Source organism: Eptatretus burgeri, chromosome 5 (assembly GCF_056783735.1).
Source record: "Eptatretus burgeri isolate ZD-2024b chromosome 5, Ebu_testis_v1, whole genome shotgun sequence".
NCBI lineage: Eukaryota > Metazoa > Chordata > Myxini > Myxiniformes > Myxinidae > Eptatretus > Eptatretus burgeri.
In genome coordinates this window covers 78,237,607-78,255,106 of record NC_140965.1, presented here as the reverse complement: position 1 = coordinate 78,255,106, position 17,500 = coordinate 78,237,607, and the positions used below count along the sequence as shown (strand labels likewise).

At 41.1% G+C, this 17,500-nt stretch overlaps 1 protein-coding gene across 1 annotated transcript in view; it reads left to right on the top strand.

Annotated features, from left to right (window-relative positions):
* CDH23 (cadherin related 23) overlaps nt 1-17,500 on the top strand; it is a 683,120-nt gene that overhangs the window by 637,535 nt on the left and 28,085 nt on the right. Inside the window, exons 61-64 of the mRNA XM_085883587.1 lie at nt 2,674-2,810; nt 7,150-7,269; nt 9,400-9,497; nt 9,675-9,795. Of these exons, the coding sequence (XP_085739713.1) occupies nt 2,674-2,810; nt 7,150-7,269; nt 9,400-9,497; nt 9,675-9,795 (476 nt within the window). The remainder of the gene's footprint in view (nt 1-2,673; nt 2,811-7,149; nt 7,270-9,399; nt 9,498-9,674; nt 9,796-17,500) is intronic.

The following is a 17,500-nucleotide window of genomic DNA, read 5'->3' as shown; positions in this document are numbered from 1 at the left end:
GAGTCATCAAACATTACGTTCTTAGTAATAGAGATGGAAAACTTGTATATTAACCATAACTGATAATAAAGAAAAAGACAATTTCAGTGCTTTCAAGCCTTTAAAAAAAAACACTGAAAAAATGTCAGCAAGTCGTCCAATCCTGCACACTGCTTTAAAAGAAAGCGAAAAAAACATCCTTCGATCAAACATGAAAGGGACAAATTATTATATTTTCGGCAAGAAGAGATAAATGTGTTAACTGTCATCCCTCTGCGAGGTTAAATAAAGACGTTTGACTTCAAAGTATGATGTCACAAAAAATGCAGTAAACTTCGCACAGAGATAAGCAACTCTGGATTGCCAGGAGGAAATTTGAGAAATATTGTTTTGAAAGATTAATTTTTATTTTAAGACATTTTGGGTGACTTGATGTTGAGGAAACTGAATCTGACAATATTTAGGCTATTTGTTAGCTCATTAACCGCCGTTGGACTTGGTTTGAAACGGGGGCTTATAGATTTGGTCTCAATTTTCGTGTGTGTGTGTGTGTGTGTGTGTGTGTGTGTGTGTGTGTGTGTGTGTGTGTGTGTGTGTGTGTGTGTGTGTGTGTGTGTGTGTGTGTGTGTGTGCGCGCGCGCGTGCGCGCGTTTGCAATCATATCTCTCACATGCATGGAGGTCCAACCATCCATCCTTCCAACCGTCTGTCTGTCCGTCCGTCCCACCTGTGGTATTTCCAACTTTTTCCCCATAGCCTTTAACATAGGTAACTAAAACTTGGTACATGGCTTTAATACCATGAGTTCCAGGGTGTTTCTCCATTTTTTCACAGTTATGCCCTTTATAGACTTAGAAAATATCACATATTGGTCAGTGTTCAGCTGGCCTGCCTCCACCCCACTGCTTTTCACCCACTGGCTGGAAAACTGGCCTTAGGCCTAGGTGTTAGTCCATGACCTAGTGCAATTGGATTGATACCAAGTATATATCCACAATGTACTGAATTATATATGCACATAAGCCATACACATGTTTTTGCTTCGTGTATGTACCTTGGGTTATTTTAATTATTTTAATTATTTTCGTCACCGAACGCACCATTATTCACCGCCCAAATATACGAACATTCACTGGGACCAGTAGGGGACGTGTATTGCAAAGCAATTCTTGCTCTTGTTACATTTAACTTTTACTAAGATCCCACTGTGGCCTTCACAAAGTTTCCCTGATTCATAGATCTTGTATTCCGTGATCTAAGTTTGTGAATGTTTAAGAACCTCAGAATTCGACTTTCAGTTATGGCGACCTGAGACTGGGGTTTCTTGCAGATTTGATCCAGTCCCATCATAACGGTCAGTCCTACTCATCAAAACATTTTGCTTTTCCCCAGTAGCTATTTTTGGGTACTTTCAAACCTGGTGGGCTCATCATCTGGCACCATAGCTTTATCTCTTGGATTTCTGATCATGAACGTTTTCTTGGTATGTGCAGTAAATGGTTTGCCATTGCCTTCTTCTCGGCAGTGTCTATACTGAACAGGTGATCGTAGCCATTGTTCTCCATAAGAGAATCCTCTATCTTGCATCAAGGCTATGCAGCCATTACTGACATTGTGTGCCAGCTGCCTGCATGGGTTTCCACCAGCTGCTTCACATGACCCTGATCCGGTGACTAAAATGGGGTAGTACACCTTGCCCAATGCTGACCCACTGGTTAACGAATGCAAAGGCCACCTCCTTTAAGAAGGATTGCTGCCTTTACCCTTTTAAACCCCTTGCCTTTTGGTACAAAACCTGAACCACAAGACAGTGGTGGATTTGGTATTCGAGAGCAGAATGTGGCATGCAATAGTGTCATGTGCCTATTCACTGTGATTTTTGCAGTAGCTTGTTTAAAAAAAAAAAAAAAGTGCCTTAATTTGACCATCAGGCATGGGACCAAATGCTGGAGAACGACATTTAATAGTGTTAGTAGTTTCATAGCATATCTTGCAAAGTTGCTCAGGAAAACTACGATGGACCAATGTTGACAAAATGCCATTGTTGCACTCTACGCAAAAGTTAATTTGACTCGAGAAACAACTGGAATCATACATTAAATTGTACATTAGATTGTCTGAAATGTATATGGATCCTCGCTTACAATGAAAAAGGACTATTTCTCATATAGCTTCCCTTGAAGTTTACGTAGCTAGTAAAATCCACGTATTGGTGGCTAGAAGTTAGTTGTCGCTTGTTCGGACTGGAAGGATAGCTTAGAAGTTTGCACACTTGCCTTTGAGCTGTCTAACTTGGGTTTGAATCCCAACCCAGCTAAAATCTGTTACAGTGGTATTTTGCATGCAGGGTGATACATCAATTTGTGCATCATTTCTCCGATGGACGTTAAACTGGACGTCCCATCTGCCATCATTCATTGGTGGATGTCAAAGGTGGCTTTCGCAAAGTGTTGGCAAGATATTGCCAGCACATTGGCTAAATTCCATATTCCTGCCGTGACTCCCACTGAGAAGACAAATGGAAACCTCCCAGTGTAATTAGTGCCATTGGGCTGCTTTGGCAGCACTTAACCTGCCTTTGAACAGAACACCAGAAATAAATAAAGTTGTAGGTTGTTGCAAGGAGACACACATTCTTAGCATTTTATGGTAACTTAGTCATCGGATATTAATTGGCACACTTGGTTGTTACAGGTGAACATAATGGTATCCTACGTACGTACGACCTTTTCACGGCCTACAGTCCTGGATACTTTCTGCTAACTGTTCTGGCTTCTGATCCAGCTGGTCACAATGCAACCGCAACTGTGGGGGTTTACATCCTGCGCCAGGTCAGAGCCTCTTACAATATTGTTGTGTATAAGCAATGACAGCCCACACGAAGGATCCTTCACTCTCGCTCGTCAGCCTTTAATCACATCTCGTGCTCCACACTTGACAACCTGCTGACATCACTCTCGGTTCCGCCTCGTCAGTTCCGGCTCATTGTGCATTCATTCATATTCATGCATTTCCTAATACCACAAATATCCTCTTTTTTTGTGGTTAGCTTACTTGTAGGGGAGCCAGACCAGTAGAAGCACAGGCAATCCCACAACAAAGGCTGGTGCTTATGGCTTTGATTCTGTGATACTCTAATTGTAATCATTATGTGTGGAGCACAGCATCATGGAGCAAGTTATTTTCTTGAAATCTCACCAAATGTTTGTTTATTGATGATTCTTTTAAATGGAAAAAATTGCACTCCTTTCTCAAAAGCACGCAGTGCCTGATTTGAAAATACGGTTTAATGTTGTTTTACCCCACTCATCCACAGTCAGTGACCCATCTGTTTTCACAATGTCTATAATGGCTTTTTTTTGAGGAAGCATAGCACCACTTGCTATTTTGCTGTCGATATTTTATATACTAATAGAATGGCAGAATGTTTAACCCTCCTCCCACATCTTCCACATGTGTTCCTCTTTCTTTTCCTCCTCTTCCAGCGCTCCATACCAACCTCCTTTCCTTCACCTCTCCCTACCTCCTCAATCTTTATTCCTCCCTACGACATTACTCTCTCTTTTCCTAACTCTCTTCCAGGTCATGTTTCTTTTCTCAATTTTATTTCTCTCAATCCACCACTGCCATAATGTCCCAACCTCCTTCCATGCACATACTATGTACTTCCATGCATTTTATCGAAGGCAATCACAGATCATTCCAAAAAGTCTGCAACAAGTGTGTGTCCACTCTTAGGAGAGCCAGAAAACAACATCTGTCCAACCTCAAAAATGAACTTTCAAACTTATCTTCCTTCTCCAAAACCTGGTGGTGCCTTGTCAAATCTGTCTCTGGTGTATGCTCCCCTTCCATCCCTTCCCCTTCTTCAAATGGCATAACAGCCGACTCTGCTCGTGAGAAGGCTGAATGCCTCAATTCTGTGTTTGCTCCCAAATCTTGTGTCCTCAATCCCTCACTCTTGGTACCCAACCTTCCCTGTTGAACCCAACTGCTCCTGGACTCTGTGTGTCTTTTGCGCCTGAAAAAGTGGAGAAGGTTTTTTTCAACCCTCGACTCTGACTTTGCAACTGGGCCGGACGGCCTCAGCTCATGTGTCCTAAAATCCTGCTCTGCTGCTCTTTCCCATCCTCTCTCTGCCCTTTTCACCCTGTCATTTGCACTGGGTCATCTTCCATCTCCTTAGAAATCCACCAACATCACTGCATTATGTAAAAAAATCTTTCGTACATCACGGGTGACGAAGGTTGTGGTCACGTTTCATCAAAATTGTGTGTGTAGTTTCGGAGAAGAAAGTAAACACAAGTCTGGAGACGGCGATGGTTCACGAGCAATGGACACGGTTCGTCTTTTTTTATTTTTTGACCTTCGAGGGGATGCCACGGGCAAACTGGTGGGAATCGGGAAAAACGTAAATGATGAAAGTTGTAGTACTCGAAGAGCACTACTTGCATACCAACTTTCATTCGAAATAGTTGAAAACCCTCGGAGCTCGATGCCCAATTTATTGATTTTTTTGACATTTTCTAAGTTTGTGACCTTGTGACCTTGACCTTGGGACGAAAATGAAAAATCAAGCTCCGTGGGGCTATGCAGGTGCCATCGGGCTAACCAAATACCGAAACCCCTGCCAGATTCGACAAACCCCCTCGGAGAATATGTAATTTGAAACCAGCTACCCCCTAAAAACACATGTTTTTGGGGCGTGGCTCCGCCCACAATGGGCGCAGGACGCCCATTCTCTGGAAAACACAACTAGATCATGATACAAACCTCGCACCCTAATTTTATCAAGATCGGATCAAAACCCACGGAGCTATGCTTGGAGCAGACAGACAGACAGACAGACAGACACCCATAACGAATATAGTGGTCACTTACTGACTCGTGAACCACTCTCTCTTTTGGGGTGGAAAACTTGGACCCACTTTGACTGCCCTCCTCTGCCCCCCCCCGCCCCATAAATCCCCGAGACCCTGATTTTTTTCGTGTTGTGAAAAAACTTTAAGACATCATGGGTAATGAAGGTTTCAGTGAAATGTCATTGAAATTATGTGCATAGTTTCAGTGAAGAAAGCAAATACCTATTTGGGGGGTTCAAACCTGGACGCACTTTACCTGGACCCACTTTAACCCCCACCCCTCCCTCCTGCCCCGTTAAATCCCCTTTGACCCTGATTTTTTTTTTTATGCCGTGAACAAACTTAAGTACATCACTGGTGATGAAAGTTGCGGTCAAGTTTCATTTAAATCATGTGTGTAGTTTCGGAGAAGATCCAAGTGTTTACATCCTGATTCACTGACCGACGGACACCAAGCGATGCTAATAACTCACCTGAACTATGTTCCAAAATAAGCTAAAAAAAAAAAAACGTGCAAAAATGGATCCCCTTAGCTGCAGACCTATTAGCTTATTTCCAATCCTCAGCAAGGTCAGGGAATCCATCATTGAGTTGATATGCAATCCTTCCTTTTTCTCCAATAATCTCATCTCAGATCAACAAATAGGTTTCAGACTTGGTCACTCTACCTTGGACATGCTGCTTGTACTCACCCAACAATGGATGGAAGCCCTCAATGTCAGTCAGATCAGAGCTGTCTCTCTGGACATATCTCATGTCTTTGATACAGTCTGGCATCCTGCATAAGTCTTCAAACTATCTGCCTATTGCATCCAAGGCCAACTCCATGCATGGGGTACTGACTTCCTCTACTCTCGTAGCCAACGGGTTGCACTCAATGGAATCCTTTCATCTCCTCTCCCTATCAAGGCTGGAGTGCCCCAAGGCAGTATTTTGGGCCCAGTCCCATTCCTGATGTTCATAAATGATCTCTCTGACTCTGGAAAATCCTCTATCTATTTGCTGATGACTCCACCATCTGCCATGACATCCCTCCTTCAAAAAGGAAGGCTGCAGCCTCTTTTGTCTCTTCAGACCTTGAGAAAATCACAAGATGGTCAAACATTTGGAATATGTCTTTCATTCCAGACAAATATCACACTCTTCCAAAGGACCATCTGGAAAACCCTCCCATCTACTTTCTTAACAGTCCTCTTGAGGAAGTTCAGTCATTCAAACTCCGAGGTCTTATTATCAGCCATGATCTTTCTTGGACAAACCACATTTCAAAGTTGGCCTCCAAAGCTAGCCTCCGACTGTGTATCCTTCATCGTACAAAGTCCTTACATGGCACACATGAACTCCTATCCACCTACAAGGCCTTCATTCACTGCTTGATAGAGTACAGCTCTCTCCTTTGGGCTGGCTCCCCTGCCTTGACTCAGCTTGACTCTGAGGAAACCAAGGCCTTCAAGATTATTGGAATCTCCCAAAATGAAGCTGAGTCTAAGGGTCTATCACAACGTCATTGCAGACAGGTTGGTTGTCTCTCTGTCTTCTACTGCTTCCTTTCTGGTTTTGCACACTCTGCTCTTTCCATGCTTTGTCGTCCCCCCCTCCCCCCCAGGTTTCTGTGCAATTCACACATTGTCCACCATCATCAACCCCCTTCTGGTTAAACTACCTAAATCAAGGATAACTGCTCACCTCCACTCATTTACAGTCCTCTTTTCTCCCACCTGTGGAACCAACTTCCACATTATCTTCAGTCTCACTATTCCCTCCAGGTCTTCAAAACAGCGTTCACCACCATCTCAGATCCAAACCCATGATCTTTTCAACCCTCGTTAACCCCCCACCCCCACCCCACCACAATCCCCCCACCTTCCAAATTTCGTTTTCCCTCCTGAGAGTTTCCTTCTGTATCCATCTCATCCACCCTATGCATCCTCTCCTGCCCCTCATTCCTCCCACACCCATTGTTTGTCCATGTCTGCCTCTATCTTGGCGTTCAGCTCTGCTGTTGGTGTTTCCCCCCTTCTTTTAACTGTTCCTTTTGTCCTTTAGTGTCCTGATCTGTTCAGTGTACTAATTCTAGCTATTCCATGAGCCTCGTCTGTGTGTACAAAAAATTGTCATTTCTCAATTTCAGCTCATTATTGCATTCGGTTGGTTTTTCTCACTCACCAGTGTCTCCATCCTCAATATTCCAAAAAATGCAAGGGTTAGTCATAGACGATAATGAACACCTTTCGATGAGCAAAGCACATTTACCGGTGCATTGAGCAGATCCCAGTTGTTTATATGTTGTGTCCTTCTCCAACAATAGGACCAGCGTGTTCGCATTGTGGTAAACGAGACTCCTGAGCGGGTACGAGATTTCCAAGATGAACTAACACGCTTACTCTCCAATATAACTGGTGCCATTGTGAACACGGATGATGTGCAGGTTGGTAGAGCAATTGTGATGGGACAAACCTTCTGTGTTCTCTGGTTGTGTTTGTTGTTCACTATTATGAATTGCATTATTTCAAAATACAAGGAAATCTGGACCCAACACCTCGTTAACTTGTGCTATCAGTTTACCTGTTTTTGTCCACCGCTCCTTCCCCATTCCATATCCAGGCGATGCGTGACGTCGTCGCTGGGCACTGAAGGAAGGGAGCACTCAGTTTTTACCGGGTGATATCTCAGCCATCCTTTGAGCTAGGAAGCTGAGATTTGGGGACAAAAGTGAAGATGTGCTTTGGCAAAAACTGTTTTTTATTTTTTGATGAATCAATCAATTGGTTAATATTACTTAATTATTATTGATATATTTATTACTTATTTATTTTCTTTCTCATCTGGGCAATATTTCCGGCGTGTTTTGAGCTCGGAAGCTGTTAGTTGGACATGACAGTGAACAAGTGATTTGGCTATAAAAATGGAATTTTTGATTTGTTGATTAATCATGTAATCGATTAATTGTTAGCTCTCCTGGACTTTAGTCGGGTGAGCTTATGCAATCGAGCAGTGTCCATAGGTGAGTGAGTGAGTGAGTCAGTCAGTCAGTCCTTAAACGCTTCAGTCATTATCGCTTGAACCAAACACACAATTTTGATGAAACTTGCCCACAAGCTTCATATGTGATGCCAAACGAAGGTGTATTGATCGCATCAAAAAATAGGTATTTGCTCTCTTCTCCAAAATTACACACGATTTTGATGAAACTTGACCACAAACTTTATCACCCATAATGTACCAAAGTGTATCAACTGCATTAAAATCTGCACTCATTAAGGGGTCTATGGGAGGGGGGTTAAACCCCCCAAAATAGGTATTTGCTCTCTGCTCCAAAACTGCACAAACAATTTCGTTTAAATTACACAAACAAAGTTTGTTCACGGCATTAAAATATTCAAGGTCTAAGAGGGTCTGCCATTGGTTTGAGTGACTGTTGCTCCTGGACTAGGTGAGCTTCAGGACAAGTGGTCCTATTTTTCATTTTTTGATGAATTACATTAATTTTCAAAAAGTTACAGATTCAGATGAAACAGTAGTGATTTTGTTATGCTATTAGTCAATTGATTAAGAAATTAATTATTTTACGATTACTATTTATTTATTTTAAATGTGCAATTAATCAATTAATCAATTAATCAATCAATTATTGTACACTGCTCCCTCCCCATGCCGCCTCCATGTGCTGCATGGTGGCATCGCTGGGTGCCGAAGGCGCCCCAGCAATGTCGTGCGATGGAGGATTTGTTATTTATTTATTTAGTTGGCATGGGGGCAATATACTTTGAATGTACCTCAACTTGTCTAATTTTCTTTTCAAACTGCCGTTTTTCACCACAGCTTCATCTGAATTAGCATTTACTGTTTTTTTTTTTTTTGAAACATTTTTCTTCTTTACAATATCGAGGCTCATGGAAGAGCAAGGTGATGGAGAATATGAATTGGCAGGGGGCAGTGGGGTAACTCTTGGGCACAACAAGCAAGAATGAACAGGAAAAGAGGAGGGAATGAAAAACTGCAACCTGCAAGTAATGGGGCTGGGTAGGAAGGCTTAATGGGGGTTATAAAGATTGTGGGTGAGATGGGGATGACATGAGATGGGGTTTCGATGACTGTCTGAAACCCTGGAGCAAAGAGTTGGAAAGAATAGCCTCCAGAAGGTGGTTCCACCGATGGAAGAAGCGAGGATCAAAAGAATTTAGTTGTACAGTCAGCTTTTATTATTATTGTGATTATTATTATTATCATTATTATTACTGGTATCCCCCACTTAATGAAGGGGTTAAATACCTTTATAACCCCTAGTTATGTTAACCTTCATTATGTGGGAGCTCATTTGCCATTATTTCCTCTGGAAAAATTAGACTTCGTTTCCTAACCGCAATATTTCAGTCTAAAAGCAAAGCCATGTACTTGGTATAAACGATGGTTTTAGTTGCAAGTGACATTGTAATATTATTATTTACCTAATAATAGACAGTAACGTAATTTTAAAAAATGTTTTGATAATCCATTGTATTATCTGATATTGTATACATATTCTCTCCTCCTTTCCTGCCATCCCTTGCCGCTTCAGTTTCATGTGGATTCCAATGGACGTGTCAACTTTGCACAGACGGATATGCTCATCCATGTTGTGAACAGAGATACCAATCGCATTATGGATGTCAGCCGGTAAACAATCTCTTTTTGCTTATGGCCAACATCAACAGCTCTTCGTGATTGTTTCACTCCATGAGGACATAAAGGACAAAATGGCACTGATGAACATTTGCTTTTCACAAAACAGATGTGTCCTTTTGTATACCAATCATGCTAATTACATGAATTCTGTCAATTTTATTCTCCAAGGGTCATAGCAATGATTGATAAAAATAAGGAGCAGCTGAAAAGCCTATTTAGGACATACAACGTGCTTGATGTCCAGCCTGCAGCCCTGTCACCGGCCGATGACAACATCAGCAGCCTACAGGTGAAAATATTCAAACATTGTCACAATGATGTTAAGCCATACCTGTACCCCAACAACATAACCATAACCACTTAACTGGCACAAAGTTTATCAGATGTGTCTGTTTTTTTTAAATTTGTGGATCGTTTTGCATAAAGATAGGATGTTTGTAAGGTTTAAAAAAAAATGGAACAAAAGTAGAAAATGAGTTTGGTAGTATATCACATAGAAATTATTTCGTCTATTTCTTTGAAACTGAATTACTTTCTTCGAATCTAATAGCCAATAACATCCAATGACATTATTTTACAAGTTTAATATGTGAATGTAGTTGTACATTTACAAGCGTCATAGTCGTTCACCTACAGGCATTAAGAACAGCAAACCTAAAAGTGTAAAACGAACCCAGTGAATGTTTGAACGAAATTTGTTCAGTGGGATCAAGAACAAACTAAAACGGCACTCAGTAGAGCACATTCCTCCACCAGGCTGAACAGTTTATGTCTTGGATCCCACTGATAAGCCACATCTGGACCTCAACCCAAATCTAATCACCTTGTTCTTGTCACCTACTCAACTCATCCACCAAGTTTTGTCATAACCCATCCACAACTTTTTGAAATATCATGCTATATATCGCTTTTGTCCCCATCTCTCATTTATGAAGAATCAATTTAAAAATTGAAAATTCTAGTATCTGGATCTGTTCGTCCTTGTCTATTCACGAAAATCTAACAAATTCGTCCTTGTCACACACCCAACTTGTCCACCAAGTTTCGTCTGAATCCGTCCATAACTTTTTAAGTATCTTGCTCACAGACAAACAAAAAACAAGAAGATGTCGTGCAGAGCACGATACTTGTGAAATGCCAACAACAAATTTGACCTTAAAATAATTGATGGTTGAATTCACTGACGAGATGACCTCTTCAAATTTCGTCAATAGGATGAAAATTGACGATTTTAGAATTCTGGCCTATGTTGACCTTTTGGTCCATGTTGATCTCAAAAATAATTGGCTAGTTGAATTCAGTGACCTGATATGCAAATCCTCTTCAAATTTCAAGTCAATCAGATGAAAATTGAGGACTTTAGAAGTTTGACCTAAGATGTTTGCCCTTTTGCCTATGTTGACCTTTTGACTTCAAAATCGATAGGCTTCTTGCTTCTGACAAACTCTACCATGTGGTGAAGTTTCATGAAGATCAGTTTTAAATTGTGACCTGTAGGTGATTGACATATAAACAAACAGCCAAACAGAAAGAATAACACACGCAACCAACCAATGTACTTGAAAAATCTTCCATTTTTGCAAGTAACAAACAGAGAGGGGTGAAAACATAACCTCCTTCCACCTTCGGTGGTGGAGGTAACAAATTCCTAACTCATAAAATCCATTCTGTTAACTATGTTCAGTCGTGATGTTCACTGCAGATTTTTAAAGTGAGATGTCATTGAAAAATAATCCTTGCATCTGCTGATGAAACGATCAAGAAAAGTGAAAGAAGGAAGGAGTTAGAAAATGAACTGTGATTATACAAAATGGTTACAGGTGTAATGCTTTACAATGAGAGAAGTTTAATCAAAGACCTGCAACACATCTGAAATATCCGTTAATAATAAAAAGAAACCCTTGGAGTAATTCTCTAATCTGTGGATATAATTCAGTTCATGAGGGGTCTTGATGGGTCATTTTAAATTTCACTGCAAAATTTTGTGAGAATGTAGTGTGCGTGCGTGCAAAGGAGAGCAATACATAGTACTTTTTGCCCGCTGTGATGGATGACATGGACAAGAACAGTACATATGCACAAAAACGGCTCCAATAATCTGAATTGCAAAAGACAATTGTTCAATCAACATGAAGCAAAATGTTGTCAAAACAACTTCAGCAAACATCAAGTCACTTGCTCCAACATTCTAGGTCCATAATAGTACTGTTGCAGTGAAATTTCAATGAAGATTATTGGAAAGCCTTGCTTGAAATGTGTGGCAGAGTTTGATTTCTCTCTAAATATAGACGTGCAACATTACTGTATGGAGGAATGTGGCAGAGCCCCATCTCATAACACACTAGTTTACCACAAGGAGGAGCACTGTACCAATGTCCATATTGTCCTTTCATTTCTCAATGCAATCTAATTATTTTCCATCATTAGACCTCCCATGAGTTGAGGGCATGATCCTATCCCCATAGTTCTAAACTTGTCTTTCTAACCCTTACCTTCAACATTGGTGATCTTTGTTATAAATGCACTGCCCTCTGGCTGGATAACCACAGAATCTCCTGGCATTGCATGCCAAACTGAATAATTACTCAAGATGGTTAGAGAGAGTATTCTCTCTCCTTGCTGCAGACTTCCTTTTGCACAACTTCAAAAGGGCGAGCTCAGATTGAAGTGGTGGTGTTACCCGTTACATCCCCACAAACACTCTATGACATTCTGGAATCCCTCTGTTTTTGTTTTCCTTCATTATAACAAGTAGTTATATTGTGTAAGATAGTTGTATATGAGATACAAGTACTTTATACCTTTTCATCAACAATGACCATGCTGTCTGAGATGATATAGTCAACCTTAATATGTAATGTCTACTATCTGCGTACTCTCGCCTTTGCAGTGATTAAACAAAAAAAAAATTGTTTGCCAACTTAAAATCCCACCATGTTGACTGGCTAGAGGTTAAACCTGTAACCTTCAGTTACATACATTATATAAACCAAGGTCTTACATAAAGCAGCAGACATTTTACAACTGGTCAACTTCCCAAACCCGGATTTACGCAAACTGATGTCGATTTGTTTTACATTTGGTAATGTTTAACTTTTATTCCAACCTCTTTGGCTTTCCTTTATGCCTGGTGTTGGCTTAGCGGTTAGGGTGGCTGGCTTGAGACTTTAGGTTCCTGAGTTTGAACCCTTGTCTGCTGTTGAATGAACACCAGGTAGGGTTGACTCAGCCTGTCATCCTTCTGAGGTCGGTGAAATAAGTACCAGTGTACTGGTAATAGGGGCATTGAATCAGTGGCACAGCTGTGCCCTCAGCCAATGAATCTACCTTCAGCCTTGTGCAGCATATGAAGGAGGAGGAGACTTTCTTTTACTTGTATTTATCATTTGAGATATTTTTGTGTTTGTTGGTCTTTTTCAAAAGCTTCCCATTTGATGAAGGCTCAAGTAACACATTTAGGTTGGCTGGGTATGCCTCAGATGGTTCAAAGATATGACTTTGACAATGGTTCATCGAAACAAATCTCATCCCTTCCAAAATGCAATTAATACATGGTGAGTCACACCATTGGAATGACAATCTGTTTTCTCTGTTGTCTACAGTTTGAGCACAGGTTGTAACCAAGGTAGCCAATGATGCTGGACCAAACCTTGCTAAGTGTCACTTCAGCTGTCAGGGTGTATAGCCAGAGTCAGCCTAACATCGTTGGCTCACAGAGAAACTGTTGAGCCCATTGCGGTTGGTAATACGGGTCTTTCGAAATATCATAATCCACCCCAGAATGCTTGGTGCGCAAGCGCAGAAACCCCAAGAAGCAGTGATGTTCGGGGCATGTGAACTTTGATCATGCATGTACAATCATGATTGTTACCTGAAATGGCTCACAAAGCTTCTAAAATAAATCGAAAATACTTGGGAAAGTACCTGAGAGAAGGCCGGGGCATCTGTACAAAAAAAAAAGAGTTGGAGGGAGTCACCCTATCTCACTGATCTTCACTATTTTTTAGAAGGGGGCCACTTTTGCCGATAAGACATCAATATGAGAGCTGCCACACCGCCTGTGGGACTCCAAAATGGCTTCTCTTAGGCCCTGCCTCCACGTACCCTTTTTTGTTGTGATTACTGAGCTGCAAGCATAATTGTTTGCATACTGCTAACTACTGATGTAGTGATGTTACTTTTATGCTTTGCGTTGGAACACTCATTTGAAACTATTTGGTCAATTTGATAGCATTTATAGTGGATTATGATGGGGTTTTTCACATTTGTGTATAATAATCGGCCATGTGTCGGGGCTGCACTTAGGGCCATCAGGGGCCGCCAGTGGCTCGTGGACTGTGCAATGAAGAATAAGGCCCTATCTGGTTTTGGTGCTTCTGAACACCGATGGGAAGAACATACGCTACATGGCCAAAAGTATGTGGACACCTGCTCGTCCAACATCTCATTCCAAAATCATGGACATTAATATGGAGTTGGTCCCCCCCCCAACCCCCACCCTTTGCTGCTATAACAGCCTCCACTCTTCTGAGAAGGCTTTCTGGGAACAAACAGACAAACAAATAAACAAGAAAAAGATGTCGTGCAGAGCACGATACTTGCAAAATCCACCTCCCTCTCCAAAGATTGCCATGGATACATCAATTTGTCCATTTTATTAAGATTAAAATTCACAATATTAATCAAAGTTCAGGTCAATCGGATATTGATTATTTTTTCAGATTGAAAGTGATGATTTTAGAAGTTTGACCTTCAGTTGAACTTTGACCTTTTGGCCTCAAAAATTGTTGCTCTCACAATTCAGTGATGCACTATGCAAATGCTGCATGCACTATGCAAATCAACTTTCAAGTTAATAGGATGAAAAGTGACAATTTTTCAAATAAAATTTGATGATTTTAGAAGTTTGACCTCAAGTTGACCTTTGACCTTGTGACCTCAAACATAGTTGGTTCCCCAATTCAGTGATGTAATGTGCAAATGCTGTTCAAATTTCAAGTCAATCGGATGAAAAATGGCGATTTCAGAAATTTGACCTCAAGATGACCTTTGACCTTTGACCTCAAAATCAATACGCTTCTCAGTTGAGACTACCTCTACAACTCGGTAAAGTTTCATGACAATCGGTTTAGAATTGTGACCTGCAGGCAACAGACAGACAAACAAGAAGATGACTTCATGCGGAGCACGATACTTGCAAAATCAATAGAACATATTTGACTTCTAAAATAATTGGTGGTTGAATTCATTCACCAAATATGCAACTCCTCTTCAGATTTCAAGTCAATTGGATGAAAATTGACAATTTTGGAAGGTTGGCTTATGTTGTCCTTTTGGCCTATATGCCTCAAAAATAAAGTTTTTTTTTGGTGGTTGAATTATTGAATTTTGGTGGTTGGTGGTATTAAACCTCGAAAATAATTGGTGGTTGAATTCATTGAACTGATCTGAAAATTCTGTTCAAATTTCAAGTCACTGAGATAAAAACTGAGGATTTTAGAAATAACGCCTTAGTTGTTGACCTTGGGCCTATGTTGCCCTTTTGGCCAATGTGGACCTCAAAAATATTTAGTGGTTGAATTCAGTGACCTGAAATATAAATCCTCTTCAAATTTTAAGTCAATCAGATGAAAATTGAGGATTTTAGAAATCTCATCTCAGTTGTTGACCTTTGGCCTATTTTGACCTTTTGACCTAAAAACAATCGGCTTCTTCCTTATGACAAACTCTATCATGTGGTGAAGTTTCGTGAAGATCGCTTTAAAATTGTGACCTGTAGGCGACAAACAGCCAGACAGACAGACAGATAGACAGATAAACAGACAGACAGAATAACAAAATCGACTAACCAATATACTTGAAGAATCTTCGATTTTGCAAGTAACAGACAAACAAACAGGAGGGTTGAAAACATAACCACCTTCATCTTCGGTGGTGGAGGTAAAATCGAGTTCTTAAAAGTGATAAAATATAGAAAACTTTTGGAAATTCAGAACAAATCTTGTTGTTTCCTGTGATGAAAAAAAAAATTATGGATGCAAGAATATCTCGAAATGAAGATAAATATATGTTTGATATTCTGTGGGATGAAACTGTTTCAAGAAGTGTAAGGATTGTTGTTGAGGAGGAAGAAGTTAAAGAGGAAGATGAGGAAGAGAAAAAAGGAAAGTGAGGAAAATGAAAGAGGGGAGAGAGAGAAAAAGGAAAGGGAGAAGAGGGAGGAAAGAGAGAGGGTGAATACACTGCTGTGAGCACTTGAGGACCAAGCGCGGGATAATACAACAGGGGTCATATGCTGGAATAAAGGTTATTATAACTGAAACCCAACCCTAACACGAACTCAACCCTATCCCTCACATTTCAACCCCATCCCGAACACTGACGTTCAAACCCCATCCCTAACCCTTCCCTTACCCTGATATTCAAACCCCATCCCTAACCATCCCTAACACTGACATTCAAACCCCATCCCTAACCCTTCCCTTACCCTGACATTCAAACCCCATCCCTAACCCATCCCTAACACTGACATTCAAACTCCATCCCTAACCCTTCCCTTACCATGACATTCAAACCCCATCCCTAACCCATCCCTAACCCATCCCTAACACTGACATTCAAACCCCAACCCTAACCCTTCCCTTATCCTGGCATTCAAACCCCATGCCTAACCCTTCCGTTACCCTGATATTCAAACCCCATCCCTAATCCATCCCTAACACTGACATTCAAACCCCATCCCTAACCCTTCCCTTAGCCTGATATTCAAACCCCATCCCTAACCCTTCCCTTACCCTGACATTCAAACCCCATCCCTAACCCTTCCCTTACCCTGATATTCAAACCCCATCCCTAACCCATCCCTGACCCTGATATTCAAACCCCATCCCTAACACTGACATTCAAACCCCATCCCTAACCCTTCCCTTACCCTGACATTCAAACCCCATCCCTAACACTGACATTCAAACCCCATCCCTAACCCTTCCCTTACCCTGATATTCAAACCCCATCCCTAACACTGACATTCAAACCCCATCCCAAACCCTTCCTTTACCCTGACATTCAAACCCCATCCCTAACCCTTCCCTTACCCTGATATTCAAACCCATCCCTAACACTGACATTCAAACCCCATCCCTAACCCTTCCCTTACCCTGACATTCAAACCCCATCCTTAACCCTTCCCTTACCCTGATATTCAAACCCCATCCCTAACCCATGACATTCAAACCCCACCCCTAACCCATCCCCAACCATGACATTCAAACCCTAACCTTCACATTCAAAACCCCAACCCTAACCCTCACACTCAAAACCCCCAATCCAACTTTACCCCATCCCGAACCCTGACATTCAAACCCTAACCTTCACATTCAAAACCCCCAATCCAACTTTAACCCATCCCAAACACTGATATTCAAACCCCATCCTGAACCCTGATATTCAAACCCCTAACCTTCACATTCAAAACCTCAATCCGCACCCTCACATTAAAAACCCCAATCCATCTCTAACCCATCCATAACCCATCCATAACTGAACCCTAACCCAACCCCAACCCTTACCCATCCCTTACCCATCTCTAACCCATCCCTAACCCAACCCAGTAGTTTTTGTTTTTAAGAGTGCCATAATAATTTTTAAATAAGTACTTAATTTTTTTTCTTCTTTTATTCAGTTCTGTCTTGCGAACAAAGTTACAGGTCTTTTAACTCTAACTGCACTGGATGGGGGGTGGGGAGGGGCTGGGAGCCCCCCCCCTTCCCTCGACATTTTTCGCAACCGCTGGGGATTTCAAATTCTTCTCACATGACTTTTTCTCTATTTTTCTATCTCCATGATATTTTAATTTTTTTTGCCTGTTATATGTTCAAAATATAAAATTCATGAATAGACATCATTTGCATATTCGTAACTTATGAAAGATAAAACATCCACTCAAAATAACAAGTAAACATTATGGTTTTCAACTTGAGATGCATAATTCTTTG